This window comes from Vombatus ursinus, unplaced genomic scaffold, assembly GCF_900497805.2.
Source record: "Vombatus ursinus unplaced genomic scaffold, bare-nosed wombat genome assembly UNPS02008961.1, whole genome shotgun sequence".
NCBI lineage: Eukaryota > Metazoa > Chordata > Mammalia > Diprotodontia > Vombatidae > Vombatus > Vombatus ursinus.
Window position 1 is genome coordinate 5,549,031 of NW_020948739.1, and position 12,927 is coordinate 5,561,957.

At 36.9% G+C, this 12,927-nt stretch overlaps 1 protein-coding gene across 3 annotated transcripts in view; it reads left to right on the forward strand.

Moving 5' to 3' along the window:
- Positions 1 to 12,927, forward strand: part of VPS13B (vacuolar protein sorting 13 homolog B) — a 1,004,773-nt gene that overhangs the window by 808,944 nt on the left and 182,902 nt on the right. For all 3 annotated transcript variants that reach the window (XM_027849971.1, XM_027849973.1, XM_027849972.1), the window contains exons 37-39: positions 5,794 to 5,996; positions 8,661 to 8,868; positions 9,196 to 9,380. In XM_027849971.1, coding sequence (XP_027705772.1) covers positions 5,794 to 5,996; positions 8,661 to 8,868; positions 9,196 to 9,380 — 596 coding nt within the window. The remainder of the gene's footprint in view (positions 1 to 5,793; positions 5,997 to 8,660; positions 8,869 to 9,195; positions 9,381 to 12,927) is intronic.

Genomic DNA, 12,927 nt, shown 5'->3' on the forward strand with positions numbered 1-12,927 from the left:
TTTAATTTTTTGTAAACTACAGAAGGTCGACTAGATTACCTCAGAGCCCCTTCCGGCTCTCGATCCATGATTTTCTGTGATAAGATGGCACATACCCCAGCTATCAACAATTTACACCCAGTTAGTAGGATAAAAGATCTGTACAGTAAGTTCTTTCAATCTAGGTTGCACAGTTTACAATCTCGGTTCCAAGATTTTACAATTCATGGTTTCAAATGCTATTCTCCATGTGCCTTCATAGGCAGGCACAGGGCCCAGAAGGCGCTGATTCTTCTTGTTAATACCTCAGAGTTTGATGTTTAATTGAGTGCCTTTTCTCTATAATTAATTAATTCAACAACCATTTATTAAGTGTTTACTCTGTATGAAGCAGAAGATGGCTTTGCTGTGAGTAGCCATGGTGGAGATGAAAAGTAGAGATTGAGCACAAAGGGTCCTGGCCTCACAAGGCACAAAGAAAGATAGTTGTAATAAGGATTATTACAGCTAAGTACTTTAGAGAAACGCCAAACAAACTACTATGTAAGGTCCAAGGAATAAGTTTATTATGGACAGTGAGGGTAAGAGAATACTCTGTAGAGGAGGTGGCATTCGAGCTGGGTTTTAAAAGTTTAAAAATCAGCAGACAAAGAAGGTAAGTACAGCCATCCTAAGAACATCATGAGCAAAGGCATGGAGACCAGAAAAGTGGAGGGCATATTCAGGCACCCGAGGTTTATTTTAGCTGGGGCCCTCACCTGTAAAAGGGACTAGTGTGAAATAAGGCAGGAAAAGTAGGGTGAGGCCGGATTGTGGAGGACCTTGAGTGCTAAGCAAAAAAGTTTGAACTTTACTTGGTAAGTATAATCCAGCTATGTATATGGGAATATGAGCTCAGTTTCATGCATGTTTCTTTGATGATAATGACAATATTCTCAGAGAAGTCCTTTTGTCAGTAAGAACCAGGATTGATGCATAGATGAGAGGTCACATTTGAAAATCTAGTTTTTGACATCAATCCAGAAACTAAAGTTGTGGTCATAAGAATGGAAAAACTGATTGAGAGAGTAACTCAGAAAATAGAAGAAGGCTGAGGAGCTTCCCCTTGGAGGTTCCTACAGTTAGGAGATAAATCAAAAAACAGAAGAACCAATGAAGGAAATAAAGAAATCATTACAAATGACTAAAGTAAACAAAGAACCTAAAGTACACTGAGTCAAGATCTGCCAGAGTGCAATCGTGTAACAATTTATACTTCTTTTCCAAGTAGGCCATATTTTACAAAGTCAGTCTTTAGAAAGATCCTGCTACATTAGAAAATGTGTAGGTTTTCCTGCGTGAGGCAGGCTAGGACTTAGTTTCAGGGTATCTTTTTTTCCATTATATTGTATTTATGTCTGCTCTTTTGCATACTTACCTAACTTAACCCCATTACCTTGTTTTGAACTTAGACTTCTGTATAATCTTAGCCTCTTGATTGCTGGATTGATCAACAGACATTTTGTTCAGCTCCTTCTTTGTAACACCATGCATTGTGTAGGCAGTGGGGATACAAAATGAAGTGAAAATAAGTACATTATAGTCCAGTCAAGGGGACAATCTGTACATATATACCTGTAACTATAAATACAGAGCATTTTATTGGGTTTGAGGAGGATCACTACAAGTTGAGGGAATAGGAAAGACCATATACAGAAGTTGGCACTTGAGTTGAGCCTTTTAAGGAAACTAAGGTTTCTGCATGACAGAGGTGCCAGTGCAACAGCATGAAGGAAGACATAAAGGGAAAAAAAAAAGGCCAGTTTGTATATAAAGACCACAGCATATAAAGAAAGTAATGTGCATTAAATGTGGAAAGGTAGGTTGGGGTCAGATTGTAAAGGGCCTTAAATGCCAAATAGAGAAATGTATATTTGGTCCTGGAGGTAATAGGGAGACAACGAAATTTACTGAATGGGAGAATATGGATGGATTTGGGGTGGGTGGGAGAGGGAGGAGTAGGGTTTAATGTGGTCAGATTGGTGCTTTAAGAAAATCACTGACAGTTGTGTGTGAAGGATACATTAGAATTGAGAAGTAGAGAGTCCAGTTGGAAAGCTATTGAAATAGTCCAAGTGAGAAGTAATTAAGACCTGAAGTAGGATGGTGGCTGTGTGAGTGGAAAAGGGGTAATTATATGAGAAATGTGAAGATAGAAGAGACAAATTTCAGCAACTGATGAGAAATATGAGGCGAGTAAGAGTGAGGCACTGAGAAGCAAGGTGACTTGAAGAAGGTGGTGCCCTTGACAGTAATAGGGAAGTTTAAAAAGGAATGAGTTTAGGAGAAAAGATAGTGATTTCTGTTTTAGACATGTTGAGGTTGAAATGCCTGTGGGACATCCAGTTCACAGTGCCCAATGATGGATAGTTGATGATGCTGAATTAGAGCTCAGAAGAGAGTCCAGTTGGATAAATAAATCTTGGAATCATCTGCGTAGAGATCATAATTGAACCTACAGGAGTTGTTGAAATCACCAAATGAGAGTAAAGAGAGAAAAGAGAAGAGAACCTTGGACAGAGCCTTGAAGGATACTCTCAGGCAAAATGTGGATCAAGATCTAGCAAAAAAGACCTAGGAGTGTACTAACAGGTAAAAGAACCAAGAAAGAACAGTCCTGGAAACCCAGAGAGAAAAGAGTAGGCAGGCAACAGTGGCCACAGTTTCAGCTACTGGAGAGAAGTCAAGAAGGGTGAGAATTAAGAAAAGATAATTAGATTTGTCTATTAAGAAAGCACTGGTAATGTCAGAGAAGGCAGTTTCAGTTGAATGATGAGGTCAGAAGGCAGATTTCAAAAAGTTAAGAGTAAGTGTCTACCAAGTATAAATAGGTTTTCAAAGAATTCATCTGAGAAAGGAAGGAGATGTATATAATGTAGTACAGTAGCTGGAGAGATGGTAAGCTTTAGGTAAGGTATATTTAAGGGTGGATGAGATATAGGCAAACCTGTAGGCAGAAAAAAAGGAACCAGTGGATAAAAAGAGGCTGAAGGTTAATGAGAGTAAGGATGAAATGGAGGCATTCTGCTGAAGAATATGGAAGGGGTGGGATCGAGGGTGAATGCTAACGTTTGGCTTCAGCAAAAAGGGCTGTCTCTTCATCAGAGACTGGAATAGTGGGTGAGAGAAGGGAGATGATGTGACAGGGTTTTGAGATAAAAAGAGGAAGCTCATAGTGAGTGGCCTCTTTTTTCTCAGTAAAATAGGAGTGGAGGTTCTCAAGTGTGAGGGATTGGGGAGATGATGACATAGGTTTCAGGAGAGAAGGGAGGGTTTGCAACAGCCACTGTCAGTGGGGAGGGATAGACAATCAATCAATTAGGATCCTGCCACTATAGTACTTAAGAAATTGTTAATTAAGTACTTGATTTTAACAATGTGAGTGCCACCTCCAATGATGCAGATCACAGACTCTATTTTCTTTATTAGACTGTTTCAGGAGTTGTTATGGCTGAAGAAGAAAGGCATCACTGGGTGGACAGACAACCTTCAGAGATGAACTCCAAACTTAGCTAGACTAGTCCCTAGACAACTGATGTATTTATAATTGACCTCTAGGCCCCAGCTTCCCTAATTTAGGACTGTATGCAAGGCCATTTTTGATTAGTTGGTAAAAAATTTCGTTACCATTTACTTGTTTTAGTAATGTTTTAATCCACTTTAAAAGTACAAATTAAGTGCATTGTACATTTAACTCTAGGTTATAGTTGGGAATTGTGTATTTTATGGTTTTAGAATTCAAGTGTACCTCCATAGGCATGCATAGAACATGGGCCAGATGTGCTGGCTTGTATGTACTTCACTTTATGGAATATAACTGACAGCTGTAAAACACATATCTATAAATCAATCCATGTTTTCCCGTTCACTTTCATTGTAGTCTGAGATATGTGTTCCTACAGCAAAACTTTGGACTCACGACATATACCTGTCATTCTAGTTCTCTCTGGATGTCTTTTTTCGGCCTATAATTATGCAGATATACTGGATATCAATAGCTAGAAGAGAAGGTAGAAGTAGTTAAAACTGCTTCTATCACTTTACTCCTGATATTTTTGTCTGTCTCACTGAGGCTGTGATACAATGCAAATAGCCAAGGAACCCATTGGTACACATTTGTGGGAGTGTATTAATTCAGCTCTTCTGGGAGGGGATAACAAATTCACTGTGTCCTTTTCTAATTCTATTACAGCATATTTCTAGAGTTTAATTCATTGTACATTTAAAGATAATTAATCTTAACCTATCAGGGAGCTATTGCAGATACTTTACCAGGATTTTCAAACCATGTGATCCACTTCTTAGGCAAGCTCTGATTCTTCTGTTCTTTGTTCTATTTCTCATTTTCCTCCTTTTCCACTTGCTTTTTCTTTGCCTGAATGAGAGGACATATAATAATTGTAAAAGCAATTTGAATTAAGAAAACTGTAAAGAGGAAAATAGAAATATAATTAATAAATATAAATTTGATGAGTCAAGATGATATATACCTAAACTATATAGAGCTTTCTGGTTTAAAATACTTTAAATATATGATCTCATTTAATTCTTACACTGTCCCTAAGAGGTAGGTACTATAGGTATTATTATCCCCATTTTACAAAACAGAAAGTGAGAGGTTAATTCCTATACCAGTGTCAGAGGTAGAATTTGAATCTGGGTCTCTCTCGACTACAATCTAAAGTTCTTTACACTATATCTTACTGCCTCCAAACCTGTTTTTTAATATCCTCTCCTCAGTTTTTTCATTATTGAGAATATTCGACATATACAGGGTAAAATTCCACCACAAGTTAGAAAATTCAAAGTAGTAAGGACCACGAACCATCTGTATGCTATGGGCCTTAGGTGTTTTTTAATCTTTCATCTTTTGTGAGGATCAAATTTCATTAGAAAAATAAGCCATAGGCATTACAAACTCAGCCTAGTGAAATTCAATATTCACAATGACAATTCAGAATATGAACTCCATAGAGGGGAAAAAAAACTAACCTTCCCCCTCTCAACTTTGCATCTAAATATCTTAAAGAGCACCACTGGTTTTATGAAATGGTTTTGATCTGCACTCCTAAGTTTAAGTTCAAAAGAGAACTTATATTTTTAAGTGTATTCCTTCTCTGAGTATGTTTACTTTGAACTATAGCATATCGTTTCTCCTATAAATCTAACCTGCCACTATCTGTTTTTAAGGCTTTGTAAACTCCAAGTGGTTATGATGTGTGAAGTTTGGATTAAACTGAAATTTTTAGAAAACATATGTTACAAATTTTGAGTTATTTTGATTGTTTCAAATAGTAGAATTTTAACATAAATGTTCAGTGAAGAACTCTGGGCCCTAGCAAGGAGCAATGTAGCATACTGGGGTATGGTGAAAAACTGGACTAAAGGAAAAAAGAAATTCCAGAAAATTGCTGTTTCCTATCAGAGGAATGATTGTCTAATGAAGCCACTGCTCTTATTCTGCATATAGTCATTTGAAAAGCTTATCTCTACTCATAAACCTTAAAATGATCACGCATGGAAAAAGTCATAATGTTTTGGCAAATAGTACTTTGTTAGGAATGTGCATGAAGTATACCTGCTTCATAACTAGTATGCTATATAAATTCCATCAAAGTATGTTGGAAGGTCATCCGAAAAAGAATACAGTATGAAGAAAGGAATGGAATAAAGGCTTGAAAAAGAATATATTCCTTTATTTAAAAAAAAAAACATACTTTTTATAGCAAGGGCAAAATTAATGAAGCATGCATATGCCTTTTTCTTATTTTTTAGGGGTAATTCTTGGATCATCATTACTACTCAACATAAATGACTTTCTCCTGAAAACAAGCCTCAAAGAAAAAAACCGAGTTCTAATAGGGCCCTGCTGCGGTACTGCCAGTCTGGAAGCTAAATGGTGTAAACATAGTGGTAATCCTGGCCCAGAACAATCGATTCCAAAAGTGTTCATTGATTTAAGAGGAGGGCTAATACAGGTCTGTGGTAGTTGTCTAGAGTTCTCATATTCCAGTAACTTCTTAATTAATGTTTTTAGTTGGTTTTTTTAAACTGGTGTTAATTTTTTAAACTTTGGTTTGATGGGGAAAAGGATTATCCAATTACTCTCCCATTATTTTAAATAATTCCTTGGTTGTCATCTTGTCCTAAGTACAGTTACCATTAATAAGTTACCATTAATAAGAGTTACTATTAATAATATTAATAAATAATAATAGCCAAAATAAGACTATTCACATTAGCAAGTATAGCTAGGTCCCTTAGAAAGGGATTATTAATACTTAACATATAATATCATATTCAGCTCTTTAGCACATGTACCTTTAATCCACAGAAAGAAAAATTTAAAGAAATTTGACGTATGTGTTGATGTAATCTATCATTTGGAGAAATTCGCACCTCTTTGGGATATGTAAAAATGAACCCAAACCCAGAAATTGAAATGTTCAGCTTAAAAACGGGTAAATGTAAAAGATACTCGAAATTTTCTAGTTCTCTATAATTTTTAAAGGCTCAGAAACTCCAAGGTCTACATGCATTGTCACAGCTTTTCAACAATATACATTTTTTTTGAAGTTACAAAGTCCTACTTTAAGGCATATAGATCATCTTTTTAATACTCCCTGAGTTTTGGGGGATTTTCATTGGTCAATGACTGAGAGAAATCCCCACACATTCAGTTGTAATCTATGTCAGTTTCTGTTGGTTTCCCAAGAGTCCAGCTATCTCTATATCACTGCTCCTTTAAGAAGAAGCAGTAACTTCGTGCCAGCAGAAGATCTCCTCTTAGAAACAACAACTGGGAAAAAACAATCCTCTAACATTGCATTGTAAGGGCACTGGTTGTCTCTGCACTTTGAAGGCTAGAGCATCCTGTTCTCTTCCCCAGTTTGACCCTTCACTTGTCTCTCTTTTCTGTCTTACAATAAAAATCAGAAGAAAGAGAAGAAAAGTGGCCTCATGCCACACCTCTCCTTCCTATTGCTTCTTGATGTTTCCTGATCCTTAGTCCAAATGAATTAGGCACATGGCTTGTGTTTGGAAAGTCACCCACTTTTGTCAAAGATGTATAGACCTCTATGGGAAAAGGATCAGACCCCATGATTTCAGTGGTATAGGGAACTCCCAGGTGTGAAAATTCCCTCCACTTATGCAAGTCAGTACCTTCTCTACAATTTATATTCAGGTTTCCCAGAGCACTGAGAGGTTAAGACATTTACCCAGGCCCACAAAGCCAGAATAAATCAGGGACAGGACTTGAACTCAGATCTTCCTGGCTTTGAGGCCAGCTCACTAACTACTATGTACACTGTCTCTTATTTTCTCAGTCAGCTCTGTATAGTCTTTTGACCTTTCCTTTGGTATTGACTCTAGTGTATCATTTATATTTCACAGTATATTTGCAAATGATTTATTATGATGAAATTTCTAACCCTATAAAGTAAATCACTTATCATTGGTCATGTTTCTTCTTCTCATTGGTCATGTTTCTTCTTCCATCTTTTGTAAAATTGAGGGGATTGGACCAAATACTCTCTAAGTCCTTTTGAATTCTAAACATTCTGTGATTTTATATGGACAAATATTCTTTTTCCTCTAGGGGAATAGATCTAGACTTCTCCTTCATAGGAAATACCAAGACCCCTTTGTTCTGAAAGTCCACAGACTTCTTGTAGCCTGTGTCATAGTGTCAGCACCTAGCACAGCACCTTCATAAGAGGTGCTCATTAAAGGTTTGTCGAATTGATTTCAACTTTCTTGGGGCTTTTAAAATCTAACACCTGGAACCATTCTTACCAAGAGTCTTTGTTTTCTTACTTTAGATTCATTTGTAGTACTTCCCTCTCCTCTTTGCTTGAAAGAGAAGAAAATTACAATCATACTGTCTTTATTTAACCTCCTAAAAAATAGGAAGCTTTTCAGTAGAACTTTTAAATTTAGGATCTTCCTTGCCTTGTTTTTTACCTTAATAGGGGTTCCCTTCCTTCTTAGTTAATTCAAATAAAGATTTCTGCAAGTATATTCATTTATTCAGCCAAGCAGTTCTTTAGTTTCTACAAGTATATAAAACTCTGTGCTAAGAGGCATGGAATATAACACAGTTTAGGTAAGACACTGAAGGCCCCTGCCCTCATGAAGCTTACACCTGAAGATTGTAAGAGTTGGTAGGGACATTAAAGCCCAAATCTAACCCCCTTACTTTATAGATGACTTGGCCTAAGTGCAAAGCTAGTAGATGTCCGAGGTGGAATTTGAACCTAGGTTTGGCTTACTCCCTAGTTCAGTACCCCGTGTGCTACCTCTCTTACAGCATGACCCACCGTGTAAGAAATGCTGAAGGGGTCATGAGTGGAAAAAGTTTAAGAAGCCCTGCTCTAGAATAACATCACACTTTTATAATTTCATCATTGATTTTGAACATTTTAGGGCTTTATCTAACACAGGAAATAGGAATGATTATTGTCATTTGTGGGTATGTCTTGAGCTTAAAACATTCTGTCCTATAGCCCAGTTCTCAGAAATTCTGTGTAACTTGGCTGCTAGTTAAGACTGAATAGCTTTTAAATCTCTTGTCCTGTTATTTTATATAATTTTTTCTTAAATTTTTTTTAATTTCTAATCTTTATCATATGCTTTTAAAGGTCTTTTGGGGTCAAGAACATTTGAATTGCTTAGTCCTTCTACATGAACTACTTTATGGATACCTAAACAATGAGGACCAATCAGAGATAGCAACTCCTGATCAAGTACCACAAATGCCATGTCCTGTTGAAAAGAGCCAGACCTTTAGAACTGAACAAAGTTCTGATGACCTGAGAACTGGCCTATTCCAGTACATACAGGATGCTGGTAAGAAAATGTAACTTACACTAGCCTTTGGGGTTGCTCGATAGTTGCTTTTTGTATGTTTTATGCAAAATGAATCAATTAGATACATACAAAGCATCATTTCAGAAGTGTGTTACCTGTATTTCCAGAACTAAAATAGTACAACACCATTAAGTTTCCAGTAAGAAAGAATTTCTTGATTTATTTTGGTCTGAAACCATATAAAACTGATAAATTTGCTCATTTATGTTCTCTTCTTTTATCCTTCTAGTTTGTTTTTCATCTGATAAGCCAGAGTGTACCCCTTTAAAAAGATCGAACTAATTAGAGCTTACTTTCTTTTGACAGAGTCCTTGAAACTGCCTGGTGTCTATGAAGTTGTGTTTTACAATGAAACCGAAGACAGTCCAGGCATGATGTTATGGAGATATCCGGAACCTAGAGTGCTTACCCTTGTTCGAATAACCCCTGTTCCTTTCAATACCACAGAGGATCCTGACATCAGTACAGCTGACCTTGGGGATGTTCTGCAGGTAGGTATTGATAGATATACAAAATACAAATTTATTAGTTAAGTGCTTATGATTTAAGAAAAACTTCTTCAGATCATACTCAATCAGTATTTTCATTACTGTAATAGAGGGTATTATTTTTTTTGAAAAGGTATGTTTCAGGGTAATATTATTATTCCAAATATACAATACATGCCTTTTATTTCAGAGGCCTGGTTTCTTGTTCTGTTTTGTCATAAATAGGTTGTTCGATCACTGGCTAGAATGAAGTTGATGTTTAGATGTATTATTGTTGTATTTTTACGATTACAAAACACTTTCCAGACATCATCATCATCATCATCATCATCATCATCAAACCCTAATGTCAGGTTTTTGAAAAAAGTAGTACAACTATTGGCCTCACTTTAAAGGTGAAGTTAAGTGCAAGCGACTTCAGTAGGATCATAAAGCTAATTAGTAGTGGCCCTGGAACTTGAATCTAGGTCTTCAGACTGAGTTGAAAATAGTTGAGTATTATTTCCACCCTACCATTTTAGCTATTTGATCTCTGCCCTCCTTACTGTAGACAACCAAAAGATGCTTTCTCTTGAGTGGAAAAATAACCCCATGTCTAGAGCCTGATAGGGAAATCATTAGCTGAGATACATTACACACCCTATGTTCATAGACAAAATATAGGCTACTGGACCTGTTGGACTCTCTGAGCTCTTTGTGACAATTATTGTTCACACTAAAGTACTTATTATCATTATTCCCAACAAAATTCTTTTTTTTAAATTAGTTTGATCTCAATATATCATAGGTATTGTTAATTTGTCATTGTTAACATTGAATAATAATATCATAAGAGATAACCCTAAGTACACCTTCCAAATTAATGCCACTCTGTAGTGAATACCAGTTTCTTAAATTGTGATAATGAACATAAACAGAATGATGCCATTGGCTGTAAATTTAACAGTCTCTACTTCAATATCCTCTAAACCCAAATTTGTTTCTCTCAAACATCAGAGTCCGCATACTTATTTATGTTCTCTGCTGATGTTTTTGGGATATTTCTATATAGTGGGACAACAGTGTCATTATTGACACTTTTATGAATCTGTAGTTTTGAGGATGTGGCACTCCCTCCACCAATGCAGTTTGTTTTCCCTCCATATTTCTCATTCTATATGATCCTTATCTTTATGTTTTTCAATAAATTTTCCATAAAGGATCTGCCCTAAAGGTTTTCCTTTCTCTAATAATATCTGGAGACTACCACATGTTGACTGTCACTCCTGATACGTGATTAGCCCACCTCATTTTCCAGGCGTGTTTGCTATTTTTCACATTATACCATTATTGGTGACATGTAGACTACATCTTTCCGTTGCTCCTTAGCTTACTTGTAATTAAGTACGATTCTTCTGAAGTATTGCAGTTCCACTGTTTTATTAGACCTACTTCAAAGGAGAATATCTCAGTTTCTTACTAGAATTTATTCATCTTGCATCCCCATTGTTTTTGAAGTGATCTCAGGGATCATCTAATGCCATCTCCACACCATAGGAATCTCTAACATAAGTGACAAGGGGGCTTGGAAGGCAAGGTGGGGAGCCTGCCTCCTCTAAAGACAGCCTATTCTAATCTGATACAACAATAATTATTAGAAAATTTGTTTTCCTTACAGTAAGCCCAAATGTTCCTCTCTGCAACTCTCACCTGTTTCTTTTGATTTTACCCTCTGGGGCCAAATGGAACAAGTATAATCTCCCTTCCCCATGACAGCTCTTTAATACTTGAGATGAGCCTCCTCTTCCCTGATCTAAATATGCCCAGTTTGTTTAATTGGTCATGATATAACGTAGACTCTAGTCCTTTCACCATCCTGGTTGCCCTCCCCTCAACCCTCTCCACAGTATCATAAGTGTCCTTTTAAAACTGGGAGACTGTTTTATTTTTTATATCTGTATCTGCAGCTCCTAGTATAGTGCCCGGCACATAGGAGACAGTAAATGCTTGTGGGTTGATTGATTGATTGATTGATCTACATGCCAAGATTGTTATCTGCAACCGTTGCCAATAATGACTGTACCAGTGACAAATGCTTTGCTTCAGCCATAAGCCAAACATAATTGTAGCTCCTTGAGTTTTGCCAAGCTGATCGTTATACACTTCTTCCCAAGCTTTATGGAAATAAAACTGTATGTCATCTTACTGATCAGTTTTTATGGGTTACCCACTCCCAACTTTCTATAAAAGTAGTCCTTTAGCTTTGTAACCTGGGAGCAATAGAGTTATTGATGGTAAACATGCTTTATAATTCTGTTACACTGGCAACAGAAACATTGAGCTAGAGAGACCCTAAATCTAGTCCAGTCTGGCAAGATCTATGGGGGAGAATGATCTTTTCATTTGCAGCATTCAGATTATATGCATTTTTGTTGTTGTTTTGTTTGTTTTTGTTTTTTAGTGTAGTTCTTAAGTTGTGTTATGGCTGTTAGAAGCAATTTGAAGCAACTTAGTTTACTCATTTGTAAATTGAAAGAGTTGGAAGTGGAGCCGAGATGTCAGAGTAGCAGGAAGAAATGAAAACAGAACCAGAAGAACAATTTATACAGTGACAACAATATGGTTAAGACAAACAACTGAAAGAATTAGGAAATCTGATAGGCATAATGACCAACCATAATTCCAAAAGACTAATGATAAAACATGCTGCTTACCTCCTTAAATTAGAGAAGGAAAGTGCAGAATGATGAATATATTTATTTGTATACGGTCAATACAGAAAGTTGTTTTGTTTCACCATACATGTTTATATGAGGGCTTTTATTTTTCTCTCGCTCTCAATTGGGGTGTGTGATTGGAAACCTCACTGGTGTGAGAGGGAGAAAAGGCAAATTTTTGCTGATTGCGAAAATATATGTAACTTAATTCTTAAAAAATAAAATAAAATGAGGGAGTTAGTCTAAATGGCCTTTCGGGTTCCTTCCAGCACTAGATCAATGATCCTATTAGCTTTTCTAGAGGCACAGATCGGTGTATCGCCCCAGCAGTCCCTGTGTTCTAGAGAGCCTATGAAAGGAAGGGTTTTCGGCTCTGCAAGAGGTACAAAAGGTAAAGGGCCTTCTTTCAGTACAATTCAACAAAATAATTAAGTGCCTGTTATATGCAAGGTACTGTGTTAGGCAGTAGGAATGCAAAGATTAGTTATAACACAGACTCTGCCTTCATGGAACACATTGTCCAACGAAGGTAAAGACATGTCTTGTATACAGTTCACTATGATAGAGAGGACCGTGGGGTAAGTGCCGAGGAGAGATCCAGGCTAAGAGCTGGGAGACGTTTGAGGGGGAGAGAACACTTGCACAGGAGGGAAACTAATAGGGATTGTTGCAATCACCCATGTTATTTCCCAGACCAAAATATCTTTCCCCAGCCGTCACTCCTCATATGTGTTGTCTCCCTTAGCACACAGTAAAACTCAATACATTTTTTCATTCATTCATGAAGGGGACTAACTTCTGAGTGAGGCCTTGAAGGTAGAAAGTGACTTTAAAAGCCAGAGATAGAGTCCGGT